The sequence below is a fragment of the Sinohyriopsis cumingii genome, chromosome 3, assembly GCF_028554795.1.
Source record: "Sinohyriopsis cumingii isolate HCF-2022 chromosome 3, ASM2855479v2, whole genome shotgun sequence".
In the NCBI taxonomy this organism is placed as follows: Eukaryota; Metazoa; Mollusca; class Bivalvia; order Unionida; family Unionidae; genus Sinohyriopsis; species Sinohyriopsis cumingii.
This window is the reverse complement of record NC_142963.1, coordinates 62,958,171-62,982,778: the sequence shown is the minus strand read 5'-3', so window position 1 is coordinate 62,982,778 and position 24,608 is coordinate 62,958,171. Positions and strand designations below refer to the sequence as shown.

Sequence of the window (24,608 nt, the reverse complement as noted above, 5' to 3'; positions counted from 1 at the left end):
GTGATAACTAATGATTACCAGCTATGGACACACTAAGCACTCAACTATTTTACAATGCAGCGGCACACAAAGAGCCCTATTCTTACTACATATCTGGGCTCACGAAACGAGTAATTTTCCTCGCATTCACTCTTCATTGCATCACTCTGTGTATGCGATCTTCAACAGGTGACATTTACGTCAGTGATTGACATTAAATATGAAACAATTCATGTCTACATGTTTGTGTATTAACATGCTGTAATTCTCAGCTGAGTACATATTGATAAATGAAGTCTCAGTTGGTATATGTTATACGAAGTCAGGGAGATTTCATTACAGTAATGATTCGTAGGTTGAATGATTGAAACATGTGACACCAAAAATAGATAATCTAATTGGTAAACTGTGCCAAGTTACCTAACATTAACATAATTTTAATTACAGTGTACGTTAAGTTATCTAGAACGTAATCAAAAATAATTATATTGTTTTTCTTCGTGCGTTTTCTGAATTTAAGGAAAGAAAGAAACGGCAAACTGAGGAGCATATTTTTATAAAGATCACGAATCACAGACACATACAAATGAGCTATTATGATTTTTACACACAGCCGCCTGTCACGTTCTGGTGTAAGAGACGTAGTGTTTTTGATGCACAAGGTCTCGTGTTTGTACAGCCATTTAGAGGACACATGTGACATCTGTGTATCTGAGTAATCCGTAAAGCTGGACCATTTGCTAGTATCTATTATACATTTTTAATAGAAGCTATCATCCACACTGTGACTGAAGAACGAATGGTCGACAGTAAACTTTTGCTGAAATTATTTGTAATGTGCAAATGTTGTAAATGTTTATGTATTTATGTCATTTTTGATATCTTATGACCCCTAAATGTTGACAATGTTGTCAAACTGAATACATAGCCGTACGTGATGGAGTATTGACAATGAGCATTGACAATGAGTTCATTGAGTCACTAAGAACTTTCAATTAGCAAACGGCTGAACAGTATGCCCACTATGATCAGCAATGGGTGTATGACAACAAAACTGAGACATGCAGAATTTAAAATCAAAATCACTTATTTAGCAGAAATATTCATAACGATTCGCAAATCGAATGGCTCAGACTATGAGGAGTGCTTTATAGAGTCTATAAAAATAGCATGTATATATTAATGCCATGGGCTATTCAGTCTCTCTCAGATATATCCCATTTTACAAGTCAGTCTAAGCACTAAATTAATTCGAGAAATAAAGATATATTAATTTCCGGTATCACTTAAACCAGAATACAATACATATACTATAATAATAATAATACATATAATATAGTAAAATACAACATTGGTCTCAGCTGTATGTTTTTATTTCATGATCTCTCCTCCTGTTATCTCGTATAACAAGAAATGGGTCAGACAATGATTATTTTCACCGAGGAACTGCGAGCGTTACAGTCATCTCGACTAAAGGAAATGAACTAAGTATACAAAATTGTGTTTTCAGAAAAAGCTTAGATGAACTCTTGCTAAAAACGTACTCGTGGGCTCATCAATTGCTTTTTGCTCTACTAAAAATTAAAGGTGTATATATTAATGTTTAGACAAAAATGAGGGCAGATAATGCTATACAATGATTTTAAACAAAAACATTTGGCAGTCTGACAAGAGTTAATTCCCCTTACTTGAAGTATAATATAGTTACCATACATACCTGAATATCTTTCTAGTGACAAAAGCTACCATCACTACCTGCATTTAAAATTTACCTATCTGCCCAGTTTTTAACATGAAGTCTATTAGTAGCTATTGCATGAAATGGTGTCTAACAGTGTAGTCCACTCTCTTTTGACATTCGTGCTGAGAGATAGAGTTACTGCCTTAAGTTCACATGTGAACATAACAAAAAGTTGCAGGAAGTTTACTAGGTTATGGGCTAAAATCTGGCCTCCGAAAGCCGTTTATCCCTACGACTTGTTCCATTACGAACGCAAAGCGAAATGTTCATGAGTAACTAATACTATTCAGAAGGCCCAGCACTCGTTCCGAGACAGGGCTTTTACAAATAACATTTCGCGAGCATATTAGCAACAGTGTCCCATGCTACCATATTTTTATGCTGAATTGAAGAGTTAATACAGTATAAATAATGGACGCCATTGCTAGCTTATTTTGTGAGACCATTTAAGCAGAAAAAGACGTCAGTAGGGTGGTATTCTATCATTCCAACCAGGATAGGTGGCCCTGGGTTGGCCACAAGTCTTGATATCTGCCTGTTTGCATCACATGAAGACATAGCTAGAAAAAATAGCTTGTTATCTCCTGCCTATGTAGGACATTCTTTGACATCATTCGTTGTTGGAAATTATGTATCTACCAGAAATATCGAAGGCTTTAGATACAGTCCAGAATGCTACCAGCAGACGGCAAAAACATTTTGATTCTAGAATTCAAGTGTTCTGTAACCGTTAGCACGCTCCGTGATTACTCTTTGCCGCAACCACAGTCTGGCAGTGAGGTTTCTGTCATACGCTCGCTAGAACAATTTGGATGTTATCCGGTGTATGGTAAAGAAATTTCATTAGAAAGACTACGGCCGATATGGGAAGGATCCGTTCGCTCTCGGAATCATAGGAGTATTTATGGACTGCGATGAGTTTATTGAAATAGACAAAGCTACAGAAGCGACATTATCATAATATTTAAAGAAATATTTGCATAAGGAATACGACTACATTAGTACGGGAGTTTAAGTCAAGCCTGACTGCATTACAATTTCGATAAATGACATTACTTAAAAGGTATCCTGAAGGACAATTTATAAGATAACGTACAAATATATTGCGTTTGGGTCAGGTTATGCCAAAACAAGCACGGAAACATATCAAAATAGTGACAGATTATATTCGACTGTATGTCTTTGACTCAAGCAGAATAATGACAGCGTAAGAGCATATTCCTGATGATTAAACTTGGATTTAGAGATGCCGAATCGATACGTTAAAGCAAATAAAGAGTATCATAGCCAAAGCTATCAGACGTGCTATGTTTTTGATAAGGCAAGATCAAGGTCTTTCATGTTGTACCTTGACAAAATCAATTTAAACGATTAGTTAACGTGCTAACTGATCATTGTCAAAACGTTGAATGGGCTAGCAAACAGCAAATCAAAGTAATGGAAAAAAAGTGTGTTTTGGAAAGGCGATGAATATTTTGGTAGTATTTTGCATATTTTTAGGATATTACGTGGTACATTTTCTTTTCACGACTGATATACAGCTAATCATTTAGTACTAAAACAATACGAATTCCTACTGAGTCTGAGTTATCTATTTAACGGTTGAATTTGATAGAAAGAGGTTATAAAACTCTCAGTACTTTAGATATTTTGCATTTTAAAAAACGCTTTGAGATATGTTACTCACATTCATAATTTGAAACTATATGCTAATGTTGAAACATAGCTAATAGAGTCACACTTGATATCATGCGTTCTTCATTAATCCCGTTAAAACCATGTTGATCCGTGTATACTTTACTAAACCTACTTTTGCTAATTTCTGTATGATTTTGTTCCTCGTTTAGGACATAGTTCGTTACTTCAGCAGATTGTTGATCCATATTATAGTCTAATGAATAAACAATGCTTGGCAATTCTTCCACAGTTACATGTATTTTTTTAAACATGAATTAAGATACATTCAAGGTCTTTTTGTTTCTTCATATAATCGGTACTCCTTTCAAGAACAATGTTGGTGAATCATGTATGCCATTTGTAAAGGTCGCGTAAACTGCCACATCAGACACTGTACGACGCTATCATTAAAGAACTCAATTCTACTTCTGTACTTTTTGTTAAAAGAATTAACCATCGGAAGTAGCTGTATCGTACTGTATATAAATATAATCCAATTCACAATCTTGGTTATCACCTTCTATCATTTCAAATCTTTTCGCTACTGTTATTTTAAATCTTAAATCGTAATGAAGAGAAAAAATGTCTAACGAAGAAGGATTTGTTAGTATCGGGAAGTCAAGTGGTATTACAAATTTCCTTCCGTGAACAATACAAATATTTTCTGTATCTGTGATGTTTGCATTATCCGATTCTGAGCTGACCTTTCCAAGCCATAAATCTTTAAATTCTATGAAAATGTTGTATCATCCGTATCAGAAAAATAATGGTTATATTTCTAATAAGCATTAATCTCGAAAAGTTTATACTTTTAATATTTAGCGTTTCGTTTAACTTCAAATTAAGCGAGAAAAAGAACATCGAAAAAAAAAAAACAACCAAGATACCAGGTTTCAAGCCTAGGTATTACCACATTAAACATTTGTTTAGTTTGTATCCTACTTGGTATATATGTAATAAAATGTATATGTGGATTAAGATGCTTACAGCCCTTTTATATTTTCTTCTGTTTTGAGGAATTATATATTTTCCATATGTTGCCATTACAATAAAATCAATTTGCTAACTTTAACGAGAGTATCATGAGAGAGAAGCAAAGAAGTTAGAGTGAGTGAAACGAACAAGTTTTAGCGAGTGAGGCGATAAAGTTTTAGGCTAGGGAGACTTAAAGCATATATGCATACTAGTGCAAATGATAACGGCAATCCAACAATAAGTAAGACTACTTTTAATCTTCTCTAATCAGCATCTGAATGAGCAGAATTATTAATTACATTGTTTAGTTTATTACTCATGTTAGTTTTTTTATTCTTGCAGTAGGTAATGCAAAAACGTTGCTTCGTTTTGTAGCATTCCTTAATTATCTTCAACAATGCTTCTATTTATTTATCATTTATAAAATTTTATTTGCTTCACTTTCTTTCTCCACTTGGATCACATAATTGAAACATAAAATTAATTCGTGTCAGTACTAAATTATTATTCTGATCATAATTGCCACCATTGCTGTAAAATTGGTGCTTTCTTTATATTAATGTTAACAATGTTTGATAATGTTTTCGATATTTAATCAGACGATTCTTCACTATTATCAACTCTTATAACTTAAAAAGTATTACCTTTTTCGAAAACATATGATAGGAAGTCATTTATTATACATTGTTCAGGTAATGTACTGAGTTCTACCGAGTCAGCATATGTATTCCTATTTACAACTAATATAGCATAACATTCAAAACATAGTAGAATATATCACATCAGTGTTGAAAGAAAACAGAACATAATCCTGACTGCTTTATTACAAAGTCATACTAATCTGTAGTACCTACTGGTTGCGACTTGTATTCACTAAAATGGGATGGAACATAATCAAATCCATGGTGCTGCAAAATCATAGAATGATCCTAAGAAACTGTATTGACAACTATCGCCTTGAAACTTTCTTAATGTATTTACCACAATCATTATTTCAGCTAAAGCGAAATCCTCTGATATACTGCTAAAATGCTAAATCAATATGCTTTCAACAGAATGGTTTCTCTATCAAACCTTGCTATAAGATTAAGAACCTGTTCAGTGTATCTACTTTCTAATTCTAAACTGTAAAACGCACAGCAATGCTGCGTAAATTAACGTCTCTTGTTCACTGAGTTTTAAATGCATATATGTCTCTATCGTTTTCATATTTACATGTATCGATTCCTTTGACTTCATGCTAAAACCTCATTTTTGATAAATAATGATACCGATTCCGAGATGCATATTATTTGTGTCATTTTTTTAAAGCGTCTATTTCGGTTGTAAGCTTTTGTTCAAAGTAAGTTAAAACATGGCTTTATAGTTTTGCTCTTCTGTTTAATTCACCAATACTTAGAATGGATTAATAATAAACGACTTTATGCCACAGACACAAAAAGTAATGATAAAAGAACGAGATGGAATATGCATGACATTGATAATGCTTTCAGCTCCATTTGCAGAAACCACTTAACTAAGGTAACATATACTCTCTGTATATGTGGGGTAAATTTTTGCTTACTGTTCCTGATGATATTTGTATTTCTTTGCATGTGGTTTACTCCGTAACTATCAAATTAAATTTCTCGTGACATCGTTCGTTATGGCTTGTTTCCATAATCATCATATCATCTATACTGTTTAACGTTTACACGGTAGAAGATCCATTTTGTTTGCATTTTTAGGCTTTCTTCTAACATATCTGTGATGTAATACCTTTCATCAAGTTAGTTTTAATTTCGTTGCGTTTTTGTCTGAGCCGAAACGTCTATTGTCTAATACATCAAAAGTGATAGCACGTCTGTTTCTCCCATTTACATGCAAGAACAAATTAGGTTTCAAAATTAAAATACATTTATCATCCTCTAGTCTACTGTCACTCTAATGTTCTTAATTATTTGATCTCATTGTATCTCATCCAATATTAGATAATAAAATGTAGCTGACATAACGAAATTGGAATACTTAGCATTGTAACTTTTTTATTATTGATGTTTCGTGGTAAAGTTACATAAATTTCATTCAACTTCTTTAAAGCATGTTGCAATTACCAGTAACACTTTATTATAATCTGGAAAATAAATAAGGGTATTTATGGGATTTTTCTCACGTACGATATAATATTTAGAGCTTTATTGAAACTGATTCGTCTTTTCCTTTTGCATAAGTATTGTAACTAGTTTTGTTCTTTGAACATGCTCAATAGAACTTCGTTCAACAGGCACTCTCGACTCGAGTTGTTTTTCATACACACCAGATTTTAACCACATCTGAATCCATCAATCTGAAACCCAAGCCAACAACTATACCACCTATCATATGATATCGAACTTTGATTTATTTTTTCAATACTGAGTTAACGTATTTTCTCGGTCATGCATGACGTATTGATCTTGTTTAAAACTTCTGCTCTGGCGTTTTCACATTCTTGCGAACGTTTCTCAAGTTGCTTTCCAAGTTCGACTCTAGGAGCATATTTTTTCTTTTGCAAAGGTATCTTTCGTAACTACTCTATAGTCTTAGATATTACTTTTGTTTTATTCTCACTCTATTCAATTTATATTGCAATAAATTAAGAATAAAAAGATCTAGTTAATGTAAACATGGATTTCAAGTTGGTTTTAAATTATTCAATATCATCATTAAACTATACTTTGAGTAAATTTCAACTCACTTTAAGAGCTTTTTGAGGAATGAAAACAGTACAATTTCAATAGTAGAGAATTAATTGGGGAAAAATTGTCTAAAGTAAATTAGTGCCAAACTTGCTAAAGATGTGATGAAGGTAAAATCAATGCTCACTTTCTTAAGATTGATTGATACTTCAAGCCTTGTTATCATGGTATTCCCTGTATTTTGTTTTATTCTTCTAATGCCCAAAAATACATAGCAATATTTGCACTGGTCAAACACAAATGCAGTTTTTGGCTCGGAAATAGACGGACTAATACTAGTTTTGTCAAATAGAACATACATATACATCAGTAAAACGATATAGCCCGTTTACATGGTAGATTCTTTTGTGTGATATTCCTCTCTTGAAATAGTAGGTAAGTCACAACGGTCTTCCATCCAAAGAGCGTTGTGCTGTCGAAAGTAATTCAGCGCAAGTGAACGCTCTAGTTTTCCTAGAGATAAAACACATTGGTCGTTCCACTATGCTAAAATGCTCACTGTAGTTGAAATTGCTAGAACATAATTTATGATCCTGTATTTTGGGGCAAACTTGGGAAGGCAAATTTTATATCCAGCTTTGCGGCACACATACAGATATATATATATATATATATATATATATATATATATATATATATATATATATATATATATATATATATATATACACACACATTTCGGATTAAACATGTGCTTGAACTTCACTTGATGCGGTTTCTTTTACCTCATTTCCAAAAACTTCAAGACAACACTAGCTGTCAAGTTAAATGTTCTAAACGAGCAAGCACCACAAATTTTTGTCTATCGAATCACCTTTTCACAACGCTTTGTCATTGTGATTTCTAATTTCACACTTACATGTTTTGTCTCTTGTTACACATTTGTAACTCCTATTAGTACACTTTTTCGAGCTGAATGTTAGTACTTCACACCATGCAATACAAAACACGATCCAAACACCTAATGCAAAGAATTATTTATGTCTCAAATTACACTAAACATATACCTAACATTATACATATAGTTCCATACGTAAAGAAATAAGAGATGGTTTCTTTTATGAAACTAATCTATGCTTTCAAAGGTGTCGTTAATGCTGTGCATTATGATGTCTGCTTCTAGAAATCGGCCAATTAATCGAGTTTAGAAACAAACTTCCAACTCTGACTCCTCTTAATCATCAAATAATCACTAAAATCTAACAAATCTATAGAGGAGAGATCAATACAGATAGCACATAGCTTAGGTGTATCTAAAACAATCTAACATAATTTGTTTTAATCTTACAGGTGAACCTTTGAAAGAAATAAAAACCGCATTTACTAATTAATCTGATTGATACTTGACAAACCATTCAAAACACAAAACTGTAAATGTTGAAAGAATTATCTCGAGTTGTAAGAACTGAGTCAATATGGGTTAATCAATGAGTACATCTACATACGATACATTTCAGTGACTTTATTTTATATTGCTTTATCTCCGTTTCCCTCCCAGATGCCAAAATCTCTATTAAGTGCACTGAACACACATTCTAAACTGTAGGCACATCAGATTTGAACACAGTTTTTTAAATGACTCATCGAGTTGTGTTCCAATTAGCTTCGGAGTTGTTTTAATAGGAGCTTTGTTTGCAAATTCATTTTTCCGCATATTTGGTGATATATTTTTATTTTTCCAGGTGAACATAACCGGAAAGATTATAGTTTTCAATGAGATACATGCTTCTGACAGGGATAATGGTGCTATTGTTAGCTATAGAATGGAGGTAAGATTTCGTGTTTTATCGGGTTTATATCCTTAAACCCATATTTACATAATGATGTGAAGCTAAACGACTTTCTGGAACATAGCTTATTTAATTTTATTATCAATCTATTATCCATGTGGCGTTTTTAAACAGGAATGTATTGCGTGCATGATAAGCATATTAGTGTATTTGTCTTCGACGACATTTAGCGCAAATGGCAATAAGTTAACAAAAAAGGATTCTGTTTGCAATATCAAGCTATACTGAGTCATTATATTTGTTAAAAATTATTAAGAAATGTTATTTTCCCACAACATGATCCGAAGTTACAAGCATTTCATTATTGCTATCATACCTGATAAAGTAGAGCGCAAGTTCGGGATCATTTTTGTTTGGATTAAGTATGGCATATAATGACTTCGCAAATAATGCCACTTAAGACTCTTAGGGCATAAAGAGATACATTTTTGTTTCATACATTAATATATTATTATTATTATTATTATTATTATTTCAGAACCTCTTAAGCATTATTCGAAATAGAGTTTGCGTGGAAAATACTAATGACTATATGACTATAAACTCCTTTTCTTCAATCGATAACTGAAATGCAATAACGGACAGTTCTCATTGTTCTTTACTTATACGTATCTTTTATGCTTTCCCAGCCAAACACAAAGGTAAGAAAGCTATCTCTTTGTTTCTTTTATTAATGTCATACAGAATATTAATTGAATATACACCGGAACTCTCTTTCTGTCTGTTTCTATGTCTGTCTGTCTCTATATCTATCTATCTATCTATCTATCTATCTATCTATCTATCTATCCGTCCGTCCGTCCATCCATCCATCCATCCATCCATCCATCTATCTATCTATCTATCTATCTATCTATCTATCTATCTATCTATCTATCTATCTCCAGCAGGCAAATATTGCAGCTTATCCGGAAATCATCTTGTCTAACGGGTGACATTTTGATCATATTATAAGCCCTTTCTTTAAAGCATACTATTATATCCTAAGTAAGAAGTCCAAGTATTCTAAATAAGTCATTGGTGTTCTGTTTTTAGATGTTTAGATTTTTCACTACGAAGGAAAAGTATAAAAATACTAAATACAATCACATTTACTGACAGCGTCATGCTAGTTACTTGATATTTTACTTTATCAGTGGATTGAAACCGACTGGAATTCCTGGTTAGCATGTGTTACACACAAGCTGTAATTGGTCAAGTAGGCGAACATCTGCTATATATTCGGATTAGAATTGTTGAGAAATACATATTGGCTTATTTCGTTGTTCTTGTTGTGGAGTTTAACGCCATTTGTCAGCACAAGATAAGCTAGTATTAATGGTGGAGGAAGAACCCGGGAAAACGACGTGAAGAACCACCGACCCACGCTAAGTTACTGGCAAGCTTTCTCACATATCCACATTGGTGGAATCTTAGACTCGAACCCACGCAGACAGAGGCGAGATGGCAGTGATCCGTAACGGAGAGCGCTTTAGACCACTCGGCCACTCGGGGCCCATGGCTTATTTCGTGGTACATTGGATTGGATGTTAGAAATATGCTCCATTTACAGCCGGTTTACCTGATAGGCAATCAAACATACGTCAAAGTTCATCGGAAGATCCTGTAGAAGGTATTTACTTAGGTAATGAAGCTAGTCAGATTCCGATTAGGAGCAAATATATTTTACAGTAATTCAGTTTAGACCGAGTCTAAATAAACTGTGTGGTTTTCTTGTGAAATGGCCTTATAACGTTTTTTTTTGCGCCATTGGGTCATGAAACATGAATTATTTTCAACCCTTTCATAAATATTATCTTTTTATAACCATGTTCATTTTAAAAGACTGCAATATAATGTCGTTATCTTATTACCATTCAGCAAGATATCGAACACAGATAATACAACAATCTTCATGTTTTACGACTCTGCGGTTTTAAACTAAGTAACAGAAAAGAGTGAAAACCAGAGAGTTTTGTATATTTCAATAAATAAATTATTTTCATTGAATACAAAATGAAATTTTAAAAACTTAAGGTATTGTGAATTAAAGCTTAAATAGAACAACAGGAACCGTCACATATCTGCATGTATGAACTTCCAATTGAATTCCAGAGCTATTCCAAATAAATTGCGATATTGCATGTGCTGATGTCTTGTAGTCTTGGACGTTATAATGTGCTGCTATTGGACTGGAGTATGATGATTTGTCGCAGTCTTTTGATGTATCACTATAATGTAATCCAAAATGTCCATATATGGATTCACTATAATTGAAAATTAATATTCCTGTCTAAGAATATTATTGAGCAATGTATAATTCATGTGAATAATAAGCGAATAAAATAATCCTCATAAACCATAACCGTAACATAACAATAAGAACGATTCTGCTTCAGCTGTTAATACAATAATGAGTATTGTTTCCAGTAAACAAGATTGTATACCCGTGTTCTTAACCTTGGCCACAATTACCAATTGTTTCCTCGAAATACTCCGCTGACTTAATGGAAAGTTCTAGACGTTTCTAAGGACAGAATCAAGACTATATACGTGTTTACTATCAACAGTGATCTTAATATTTAATCCACTTTCATAGCGAGATATTTAGCTATGTATTATATTGTTTACAAAATAAATGTTTCTGGTCATATACAACAGGAACTTGATTTTGAACAATGTCAAATATTAAATACAGATATACATAACATACACTTTTAAGATAATTCAACAGATAATACTAATAAAATATACACAACATAAGTAAATTATACAACATGTATATATTTGAATGTATAAATATATGTATTTATGCGTGTCCCATAAACTCATAAAGAACAACAATAGTGAAGTCAGATACCACAGATTCATTTAAATTTAACTTCAAATGTTAAGAAATGGTATATAGTTCATATTACACAGTAGATCTTCTATAACTCATTCCATGGTGTCCAAGAATAATTACAAAATAACAATGTTGCTGAAAACTTTACTTCTTGACAAAAATGGACATGACGATTAGCCCTTTTATATATTGTTGAAGCGGCTACTACTTAATTTGTTTTCTAATATGCTTCACATAATTTCATTGCTCATAATTTAATCTCTGTCCAGTCTGTAGATTACTGGACTGAGATATACAAGGAAACGTTTAGCATTGAAACTACAAATGGAAGCTTATACCTTCTGACCAATTTAGACTATGAGAACAACAGCTTCTACCAGTTTACCCTTCATGCGCAGGTATGTAACACTCTCTTTTGCTAATATATTTACCCGCCACCAACCTCCTCTTCCTTTCGTCCACACAACAAAAACACATACACACGATATCGTTTTTTGTTTCATTTCTCAAAGTTTAGTTGAAAAGCCTTGGTTGTTCGGTAGATTTCTAAGTTTTCTTTCTGTTTAAACTTTTTATTGACACTGTTCCATTCGTGATCGCAATGAACATTAAAACTGAGCATTTTCATACCCCACAAAAGTCCATCATGAAGGTTTAGTGATAATTTTAACTAATTTTGCATAAAAGATAATAATTTATGTTTTTATGTCGTTTATTCATAACAAGTTAATTAACCATATGCCATGTAAATAAATAAGTAAGGACACCCGGCGTAAAAAGTAGCAACATACACCAGTAAAACATACTTGCTTTAAGATGTTTCCTTTTGAGAATACCTAATCTCGATAGGATACAATTTTGTTTTGTACGTATATCTAGTAATTCCAAATAGGTCTTTTGTTATTTTAGTTTCAGCAGAATAGAACAAAAGGCTCTTATGCCGCTCAATTATTTTCATGTCATGAGCTGTATCCAGTTTCATGTAAAAGAATCATTTGAAACAAAGTATGTCTTGATCTGATATAGTACATACAGGCATGGAATCATAATTACTGTTATTCGCAAAAGACATTTGAAACTTTGAACAAATAAATGAAGTGAGGAAACAATCTCTACCTGTGAAACCAAAATAGTCATGCTTGTAAGGAGTCTTTCCAGCTCTTTGATATATGCGAAGAGCTTATACAGCGAGAGAAAAGGTTTTCACCGGTTTTGTTTCAAACTTTGTTTTAAAGGTGGACTTAAAGTAAGAAAGAAGTACGGAAAACATCACTGAATACAAATATAAACCAAATACTTTGGTGGTTCAGAATAAAATTAAAATGTACAACCATCGTTTACCCCTCAAACAATTCTGCAACTGTCTTGAAAACTGCTTGCAGAGAATGCAAGGGCATCATAATAGTTCGCATATTGTATTCCATAATACTGCCTTCTTTGCCTGTTTGTCCTACGGCTTGTTAGCCTTAGATTTCCAGCTGTATGTTATAATTTCATGTAATGTTTCGTTTACAATTTAGGACAAACAAGAAAGCTCAAATAATAATACTTTAAAAGTACTACTTCTAATTTCCTTACTGAGTAATATAACAGTTCACTCTCTCTTCTCACACACACACACACACACACACACACACACACACACACACACACATATATATATATATATATATATATATATATATATATATATATATATATATATATATATATATATATATATATATATATATAACGTTAATGTTTCACAGGCAATCGTAGGGTCTCTTTTATTATGTTCTTTTCAGGATACCTGCAACCTTACCGCGGTACCGGCCAATCTGACCATTAAGGTTAAGGACGTACAGGACAAACCTCCTTTCTTCATAGGATTACCTTACATGAGGGATATTGTCGAAGATAATTACAGCGTACGTACTGTATGTTCAATGCAAATCCTCAGTATCTGACAACAGTGAGATCAAATAATGCCGAAGACCTCTGATGACTTAAGATTCAACACCCATCCATCCCAGTATAGAGAGAGTGAGAGATCCGCAAAGCATTCGAATTAGAGCCGTTTCATACACAATTTATTGCCAGTTTGCTTATTGTGCGTCAGTATATGATATAACAGATATACACTGAGAATAATAGTTTTACTATCGATATATAAATCGGGTATGATTTCTTAGATTCACATAGGTAGGTTATGTTCGATCTGATATCTGATGTAGTCTTAATATGTAGTCTTATAATGAGGATAAAATGTACAATTGACTAAAACCAGAAATGTTATCCAGAATTGAAACTGTATAGTACATACCTTCGTATTTGACCTAAATTTTAATATGCGGTCAGGCTATACAGCCTGCTTCTTCTCTACATGCATGTTATAACTTGTTGATTTGTTACTATTCCTTATTAGTGGTAGCATTTCGTGAACGTCTAGGTTGACTATTTTAATTGCTTAGTTAGCCTTTCGATAATATGAAATTTATTTTTTAACGATCTTTGACATAGTAAGAGGGTCGTATTGTATTTTACAAGTTCTATCGTTTAGTGTCCTCCCTGAGTCAATTCTGTAATCACTGAAATGTAGAAATTCATTTTCTAATTTATGAAGATGACATTGCTTCATTTGAATTATTTGTAGATTCGTCTCTTAGTTTGAATGTATAATTTATTCACTCTTAATTAATGAACTTTAAAACCGGATACGAAACGCTCTTCTGCTTTCCAGAATTCAAAGATATTGAGAGTCGAGGCTTTTGATGGGGACTTAGGCATTCCAAATAAAGTTCGATATTCACTTGTTGATAGTAAGTATTATACTCTTAGGATGTCGACACAATGGTACCATATATACAACATGTTTAGTGACTTTGCATTCTTCTTCCTGAGATATGAACCTTTATTAACAAATACTCTAGTATGACATTCTCAAATGTTGGTATTTGTAAAAGTAGTTATTAACTGACGTTATGATATTGGATGGAGCGGCTGATATGAGATCGTAGAGCAGGCCTGGCTGTATTTAGTCTATATAGAACCTTGTGCAGGAGATACAATATTTTAAAACATCAAAAATCTCACCCATTGAATTTACCAAATGATATAAATTATATGTAAAATATTCGAGTAAATTCGTATTTGGAAATATAAATTGTAACAGTTACTTTAAAATATACATTGTAAAGTAACAAAGATTCTTAATTGCTCAAATTTAATATATTTTCTGCAGCCATGAATGTAATAAAATTGACTGAAAATTGCTCATCTTTATTTGTAGTTCTTATTTTTATGATATTTCATTAACAGAATATTTATTTGTTTCGATTATAGACAGCGAATGTTTCAAGAAGAACAGCACTGACTGTATATTTTGCAGAAATCTATTTGCAATAAATTCGTCAACAGGCGATATCACAGTTACTGGAATTCTTGACTGGGAAATGCAGAACGTCCTAGACATATACGGTATTTGCAATATTGCAGTAGAGGTAATAACAACTCATGAACCTTTTCGTTGCAAGAAAACACTACCTAAAAAGTATCAGATGCTATTCTAGTGCACATGGAGTTACCAATGTAGACATTCAGAGAGCGTATTGATATATACCTTTCTGCTACCAGACAATATTTTATTTATCTTGGTATACCCATTGTGCCACTTGACACCTAAACCATGTTTCTCTCAACACATTGGCCGATCTTAACACTTTCTATGCATTGTCGTTTACATCTGGAGGAATATATTTCACATAATTATTATCTTTCAAAATAACCTCATATTTGTCAAATACATCCAGAAAAATAGTTTCCAAGATGTACGGAGAATAGTACAGTGGAAGAAATGAATCTATCTGTTTGATATAAACGAATATAAAATATTATCATTATAAGGTAGGGCCAACTAATAATCCATATGTATCCGCATAGCGCATTGACTAGTTTGGAGACCCACGCTAAGTATGTTTTCCTTATATTTAAGGCAAGACATTTTTAAACCTTTCAGTTTAGAATGTAATTCCATTATATATAAACTTATAAAATAAAACTCGCTTGAAACTGCAGTTTTTTTTACTCTTGCTTTATGACAATCAGCTTTGAGCCTGTCAAAATCGAGAAATTGTCTCTGCACTTCGTCGGATACCCATAATACTACTTTCCATTTACTAATGTATGCAACAGCCTTTGACTTTGAGAGAACTTCGCTATGCCATATATATATATATATATATATATATATATATATATATACACACAAATGTTGTTCAAGTCGACCTTTTCATTGGCTTTAATCACCCTTTGCAAACTGTTCATGTAATATAGAACATACATATTTTATTTAAAGGCCACAGAAATAATACAAGGCAACGAGACTAAGATGGAAAATGCACAGTCAAAAACAAGTGTTACTGTGAAAATCGTGGATAAAAATAATCATAGTCCTAAGTTTGAAAACATATCATATACTGCCCAAATTGACGAAAATGCGAGTGAAAATACCCCTGTATTATTCTGTGGAGGTGCAACAGGTATCAACATTTTTGACAAAGATCAGGTAAGAGCGTTAATTAAATATAGTTTTACTTTTCAAAGAATAATGCTTTAGAGTATTTTACTTCTTTTTATGTAGAAGCACGTGGTTATCGATTGGACATCTTATGGATTGCAAACTCTGTCTCTAATATATATCAGAATAGCATCCCAGTAGACGTAACATAAACTTTTTCAAACAATTCTTCCATAAGACACTGTCACGTATATGTAAAGGTTTGTAAATTCAAACGTTTTCTTTTGTGTTAATTTTCTCGTTTTGTTTGTTTTATAATTGCCTTCGATAAATATTCAGTGACGGGCTATTTAAAAATGGCTTTGCACTATCCGTTGTCAGTTTTCCTTCTTGCATGTATCTTGAACATTACCTGGTACAGGGAATATCTTGCTGTTTATATATATATATATATATATATATATATATATATATATATATATATATATATATATATATACAGGTTGATGGACTAAAAGGCTAAAATCGCAGAGAAGTTTGCTCACACGGTTGTTCGTTGAGCTAATGTTAAATGAATCCTCGTCACACTTCGCTCTTGAAGTTAAATATAATTTCATTTTATGTTTGACCAGCTGTAATGGAAACTGTTGATGCTAGCTTGATTTTAATATTGATATATGCATTTTCTCCTGAAAACTCCGCTGTTTAACATATTTAGTCACTTAGCTACATGTATATGTTTTAAATGAATATCATAAATGGAACATTCGAGATTTATTTTTTGCATAGCCATTTATCTAGCTTCCACTGTTCGTCCTATATCTATCGCTATGGTTCCTTTCTCTTTCTTGAGAATGGAAAAGAAAGGCCATTACAATGAATAAATCTGCCAAATTTGATCCCTTCCCTGTTTTAGGGCATCAACAGCAAATTTAATGTGACACTTCAATGTGAGAAGCAGACGGATTGTCAAACTTTTGCAGTAGTGCCTTCGAATGCTATTTTCAGAGATGGAGTTATAACCATAAGGGTTAAGAACAACTCACTATTAGACTATGAATCGAGGAAGTACATAATAATAACCGTAAGTGGTGTATCATTTTCTGATGAATACGTGTTTTTTTATAATGATTGTAGCAGCAGGGAGGGCGAACAACCTCTAATTGGTTCACTCTCCTTTTGGCAAAATAAGCCTTCTTGAAATCGCAAAAAAAATCGCGATTGTCTCAGTACCCGGTGTAAGACAACCCTGTCAAAACTCTAATTGACTTACCCAGCCTAAGTTTTTCTGATCGCAGAAAAATACGCCATCGCGTCGGTGTCAAGATGGAGGCAGCGTCCTCGTTGCTGCTATTAATTAACATTTTTATCAAGACCAATTCGATAACGTGTTCGAGGATCATTTAAGTTTATTGTTATAAATCCATGCGGGGTTGACTGAGCCCAGCTAAATAAATTTCTAAGCTTATTATAATCCATATCACCGTCACACCAGTTCTGATAAATATATCGTAGAGTGTGCACACCAACTTCGTTAAACACAGCAAGAATATTACAATTGTCTCTGATTACTGGTGGTATTTGTGTTAATTTTTGAGTAACATTAATCACATCTGTGTTTTTATGTCTTCCGCGCGAAAATATCTAGCTGGATTGGACTGTTTGTCAAGCATTACATCATCGTACACAACTAAATTGTTAATGGATTCATCAATATCACCTAAAGACGGTGCTTCATCGATATCAGTGTTAAATTCAATAACATCGTCCCCTTTTAGCGATTTTACGCTTTCATTAAAATCTTTAAGTACATCATAGCGCCGCAGATGGCGCAATCAAATACAACTTATCCCATTTCAACCACCTCATTATCAAATTAAGTAACAGTTGTGTCTAACCGGATCCAGATGGACCCGTGATAATCATTCAGATAGAATTTGGCAGCGCTGCATGATGCTTGATCGGTTCTTGCTTTCGTGTTGCTGAAAAATCAATTGCATTCATGGTATATAAAAGATAAATAATTATGGATTTATATTGTGTGAAATGCAGGGCGCGCACCCCCAACAAGTGATCTAACAACTATTACAACAAAATATAACAGATCAGCGGTTACGGGTAAGTGTACGCGGCGTGGTACAAAAAAAATTAAATTTATTCCCGGTGACAAGCCAAAGCCAAAGTCAAATAATATTATTTAAAAAAAACGAGGAGGTGATATTGCAGCAAAATAACCAAAGTTACCAGGGACTCCGTGGGCTAAATACCCAGGAGAAAAACATCTCCCAGGATATAATTACTGTGGCATTGGAACACGACTTGATATCATACTTGACAACCAAGACCAACCAAAAACAGGTGAGTATTCAATAAACGCTATTGTTAAAGCGTGTCATGCTCATGATGTAACTTATAAAAGTAAAGATCTACAGCATAGGCATATCACAGATGTAAAATTAATTCACGCGCTAAATTCCATTACAAATAAATCTTTGAAGGAATCATTGTTAATTGGTTAGTAAGATTCGCAATGAAAGGTAAATTAGCGCTAGGTGCTGATAATTAATTATAAATGGAATCGATTTATTATTCCACAAGAGGATATTGGAAAGGTAGAGCAACGATTAGTAAACTCGCTGAAGTAGCAAAAGTTACACGTGCTACTGCTGAAAAATGGTTAGTACGACAAGCAATATGGCAAATTTCCACCACCGCCTAAACGAATTCACTTTGCACATTTTGATGTTGGCGTTCCAAATGAAGTTCATCAGGCTGATATTGTATTTTTACCACATGATGCTATACATCGTAGCACGTACAAATACTCGTTAACTGTCGTTGATGTTGCAAGTAGATATAAAGAAGCAGAGCCGTTGTCAACAGAAACATCATCTGAATTTGCTTCTGCGTTTAAACGAATTTATCGACGTGGACCCTTGCAATGTTCACATCTGTTACAAGTTGATTCTGGCAAAGAATTTCAGGGTGCAGTATCATCGTTGATGAAGCAACATAATGTCAAATTTACGACGAGGACATACTGCAATTCACCGTGATCAGGCGATCGTTGAACGATTTAATCGAACACTTGCTGAGCGGTTATTTGGATATCAGTACGTGAAGGAATTTATTCAAGACAAGAGATCACGCAAATGGGTTGCAAGATTACCAAGTGTGATAGCCGCGTTAAATAATGAAAAAAATCGAACAATTGCGTTGAAACCCGTTAACGCAATCAAAAGCGCGCTTATATCAATACAACGACGTGATTTTTCAAAACAACCGGTGCTGGGCAATGTGACTGTAAGATATTTGTATGAACCCGGTGAACTTGAAGGTGGTAAAGAAAAGAGCAACTGATCCTGTCTGGAGTATTAAAGCAGACAAGATATCTAACATAGTAAGATCCTTGGGTAGACCCGCAATCTACAGACTGGATTCAACTGCTCCTCAACGTGGATTTACACGTGAACAATTACAAATAATTCTCGAAGATACACAATTACCACAGCGATCACTTAACTAGCGCCGTTACGTCGATTACATTCAAGACAGGTCAGCATCACATTTTCTAGAGTATGACCGCGGCTGTTATCTTTTCTATCCACGGTAAATTGTCTTGGATTATTACTCGAGTACTGCCACAGCATTATAAAATTGCAACTTGTACAATGATTATTCTGCTGTTGTTTCAGCGCGTTGGTAAATTCAGCGTCAAGATCAAAATCGCGTTTATTTTTTTTTTGTCACGTTGTTTATAACTAGCTAATTTTTTTCTTATTATATCGTTGTCAATATTATCATTAATGGTTTCTGACTCGTCCATGACAATCCTTCGCAGTTGAGATATTTTTCTAATTCTGGACACTGCAAGATAAACTAAATTTGACCATTCGATATGTTCATCAACGATCCTAACAACTGTATCAGAGACAGTTAATCCTTGTGATGAGTGAATTGTCATCGCGTATCCTAGCGTCCACGGAGATTTATCAGCGTGTAGCGCATCCTCAACAACACTGATATCAACCAAACAATGTCATTTAATACAAGATTCTTTTTCTCGGTCTGCCCTGGTATATCTTCTGTCGTCGTGTATCAGTTGGTCTATAACACAACGGTACACGTAACGCTGAGAATTTCTCCTTGTGTAACTGAAACAACTTCCGTTGAAGTGTGTCTCTATCTTTCTACTTGCCACTATCAAATAATTTGGTCTCCACGTTTGTAGAAAGTCGTTCATGGAAGTTTCTGGAATTATTTTACGCGCTATTTCACATCGAATTTTATTCGGTTGTAGTTTGATTAGTGTTTTTAATTCTCTTAATTCTGCATCAAGTGATCTATGGTCATCAGTTATTTCTTCATAGCAATCTACAAAATTCTTTAGCCAATGATGTGGAGATCGTCCAACAAACGGTGGTGGTTGGCCGTGATCGCTGCACATTATCACAGCTACGTTCTTTAACAATAACCAATCGATAAACATTTTTAATATATCCAGCGACACCGTGCGTAACTCATCCCAAATGATGATGCTAGGAATGTATTTCTCTCCCATTCGATCAGGAGTCCATGCGTCACCCTTGTATCGAAAAAAGCTGTGATAAGTACAAGAATTAACTCCTCGTTGTTTCATCTCCCTGGCGAGTCTATGTGTTGGTGTTAGCACAATCATGTCATCGTGTCATGTCATCGTGTTTCTGTCGAAATAATTCGATCACCCGAGTTGTCTTACCAGAAACTCCCGGTCCGCTTCAATAAACCGTCTTGTGTCTGGATACTGGATCATACACGGACGGCGCCAACGACACTTCTGATATTTGATCGCTGCGACAACTATCTTTAACCGCAACAACCGGGGATTCACGATAATTATGTGACATTTCTTCTTTCATTCTCCACGACCCCCATGATGTATCAGTTGTTGTAAACCGAGCCAGTAATTCTGAATATTTTTTATTCAAGTAAAATGAATCTGTGGCAACTCTGACTGCGGTGCGAGGAAATCTATTTATCATCGATAATAGGTATATAGACACATAAGCTAGCAATGAAGAGCTTAAATGAGTATACTGATGAGATTCTCCACTGATAAAACTAACAATTGTGCCTAACTTTTTTCCGTTGGATAAGTAAACATCTTGTCGATCACAATATATATCTTTCGCTGCTGCATCAGCGACCACAAGTTTATATTCGGCGGGATCCATACTCAATCTTGCACAATGCCGTTTATGATCATATGTTCCACCTTGAGTAAATTTGCCAATTATATTTCTACCGAGATTCTTTGCAATGCTTTCTTCGGTGGTACTTTTCGCGAAAATGTCTAATCACGCATCAAAGTCGTCAGCGTCAGCAGCAGGGAGTAGTTCAGGTGTAGGTAGCCAAACTTCGGTTTGTTTCCGATATGATATAATTGCCTCACTGACCGTCAACGATATCAATATTTTACAATCAATCATATATCGTAATAACACTATTGGTGCCCAGCGTTTTTCTGAAAAGTGTCTACCAAACCAAACATAACAACACGGATAAAGATCTTTAGCGAATTCGAACTACACTACACAAGCGAATCCTGTCAAATCAAAATCTGGTAATGGACCATTAATTGCAACTCTTGTCATCTCGTGTATGGGATGTCCGAATCGCGCAAAATATCCAGAACACTCGCCCATTTCAAGAAAACTCACCAGATAACACGCGATCATATCCACCAAAATAACATCATTGTGGTTGTACTTGATATTCCACAAACCGCCGTGACCGTATTAGATACAACTTAATTGCACATCTTTAAGAAATTCAAATCGCGTTGGTTTCCACCAATTTCTCTCTCTGGCAGCATGGGCAGCATCTTACGTAACTGTAAAGCAATTTTTTAATAGTTGCTCAGTATTTTTTAAATATTTTTCCGCAAGTTTTTTCATTTCCTCGTGGAGAGATTCTTGACGGTATATTTCGCCGTTGGGTCGAACAAATTGATCATACTTTCCATCTTCGGAACTTTTAAATAGCCACACCGATACAGGATCGTTTTTACTTAATGCGTGAACAAAATCAAATATATTTCTGGAGGGGGGGGGGTAAAATTTTACAGTTCGATCTCGTGGAAATATTGTTACTGTGTTGGTCTACGCGTGCGCATTATGATCAATAATTTCAATTGGTATCCCTGTTCCTTTATTGGCTGAGTCATATAAAACTTCTCCGGTTAACGTTTTTACTACCATTGGAAATTTTAATTTACTTGATAACTCGGCAACATCATTTATTGTAGCTTCGGTATCCTTAACCGATTCAGCCCACTTGGCTATTATTTCACGTCGCTGATCTGTCAGACCATTTCCACGTTTCATATTTGTAAAATGTTCCATTACTCGTTCGGCTACACAATTCAACCTTGAAAATCTCATTGGTGCAAGATCATTAATGTTGGGTTTATCATTTAGCTGATAAATTCCGTTAATAACCGAGGTCACAGGATACGCTTGAGAGTAATATGGTTTATCAATACCAGTCAGCGTTCCTGGCTTGAAAGTTTTACTTAACAAAGCGGTTTTTCCATTGGCAAGGACAGGGTCACGTTTGTCACGGATAATCCACGTGTCGGAATCTTCTGCTAGCAAAATAAACTTTATTCTTAAAAAATATTTCTGATCACTTTGATGAATATCAAAGAGGTAATCGATAATGGTTTACGACCGTGTATCGTTCATTGTAGCATCAATAACGTCGTCGTCGCGTATAATTTCAAATGTCGACCATGTGTGAGATGCACCATCATCACGAAATTCGTTTTTAACATCCCTGATAATATTAATCAGATCAGTCAGAGCTCGCCTGCACGAGTCAGGGGTTGGTCTGTCAAGATCGAATCTTGAAGTTTTCTAAGGCTGGATTGTGGTTGATGTCTAAAACTCACCAATGCTATATTTCAGACAAGTATTTAAATAAAAAATATTATATATAATGAATCAGTGCAAATGGCTTATGATAGGATCTGCAACTCCTTGTAACAAATCATGTGTAAATGAATTTTGTGGACAACATTCGCAAAGTGTAAAGAGAGGCAGTCTTGGTCCACAATCGTGTTTAAGATGTGGTGTCGGAGTTAGGGTAAAACACAGCAGTGCGCGCGTTGTGATGGTAAACGGTATAGAGAGTTAAAACGTTATTGTGACAACAAAAATAACAATTATGTCAAGGTCATTGATAAAGTTATAAGAACTCTTGAAGACTATATAGCAAGATTTGAAGATAAGTTATAATTTAGATAAATAATACATATAAATGGAGCTAAAAGAATTTGTCCCACATCCCATCATCAAGAATTATGAAACATCTCGTGATGGTACAATCAGACACTGTCTGCTGAAAAAACCAGTTGGTGTAGTTAATAATACTGGTTATCTTAAATTTGCTGTTGGAAAAAACGTATTACAGTCACAGGTTTGTATTCGAGTGTTACAAGGGGGTGATCAAACATGGTCTTGTGATCGATCATATTGACGCAGACCCTCAGAAAAATTCTTTATCCAATCTGAGAGTTGTCACGCAAAGTCAGAATTGTAGATCAGATAATACGGGCTGTAATGATAACAGCGCCAAAGCAGTTGCATCCATACATTTAAAGACTGGCGAAGAGAGAATTTTTCAATCAATGAATGCAGGTGGCAAATATTTTGATATTGCCAGGTCTTCAGTACAAAAAGTCTCAGAAAATATATACAAATCCAAATTAAAAAATATAAACAAAAAATTATTTTCCAATATTGTTAGATCGGTAGGTATTCCGTTAAATTCATTTAATTTTTTTTGTTAGTCTACATCACTAAAATCCGAGGTTTCAGCATTATTTAAGGGAGATAAATCCGTTCAGGACACGTCTTGCGATTAGTTACCTCCCTTTGACCATGTTAGAAATAATAATACAGACTTGTAATTATTTACTAGTATTTTTCATAAGACAGACTTGTAGATATATATTTTTTGTGGTATATTCTCTATTGTATATCAGTTGAAAATCCGTTGAATTGTAATCTTAGTTCGACAAACCGTTCTGCGTTTGCCGAGAATGGCTTCCGGGAAGAGTATCGGTAATTTCCCCTGTTCTATATCAAGGAACATCAGTATGGTACGTGTAAGGGTAAATAAGAAATAATATTTTCTTTTTATGAAGCAACATTTTTTATTTTATTAAATTCGTTCGGTTTCCTGATTCATCTGTATTTTTTTCTGCGATAGTAATTAAAAAAAAAACAAAAAACGAGTACCCACACCGTTTACCGAATTATTTTCGGGTGCATATATTGAAATCCGATTTGTTGGGTACAAAGTTGAATTTTAGTTGTGAACTAAAATTCAGCTGGGTAAATAATTTCTCTGTTAACTAAAATTC

At 34.0% G+C, this 24,608-nt stretch overlaps 1 protein-coding gene across 1 annotated transcript in view; it reads left to right on the top strand.

The window, feature by feature from the left end:
- LOC149802978 (cadherin-87A-like) overlaps positions 1 to 24,608 on the top strand; it is a 120,175-nt gene that overhangs the window by 46,252 nt on the left and 49,315 nt on the right. The window contains exons 7-14 of the mRNA XM_089952513.1: positions 8,772 to 8,858; positions 9,509 to 9,520; positions 11,973 to 12,101; positions 13,491 to 13,613; positions 14,426 to 14,504; positions 15,028 to 15,185; positions 16,040 to 16,249; positions 17,118 to 17,285. Coding sequence (XP_089808639.1) covers positions 8,772 to 8,858; positions 9,509 to 9,520; positions 11,973 to 12,101; positions 13,491 to 13,613; positions 14,426 to 14,504; positions 15,028 to 15,185; positions 16,040 to 16,249; positions 17,118 to 17,285 — 966 coding nt within the window. The remainder of the gene's footprint in view (positions 1 to 8,771; positions 8,859 to 9,508; positions 9,521 to 11,972; positions 12,102 to 13,490; positions 13,614 to 14,425; positions 14,505 to 15,027; positions 15,186 to 16,039; positions 16,250 to 17,117; positions 17,286 to 24,608) is intronic.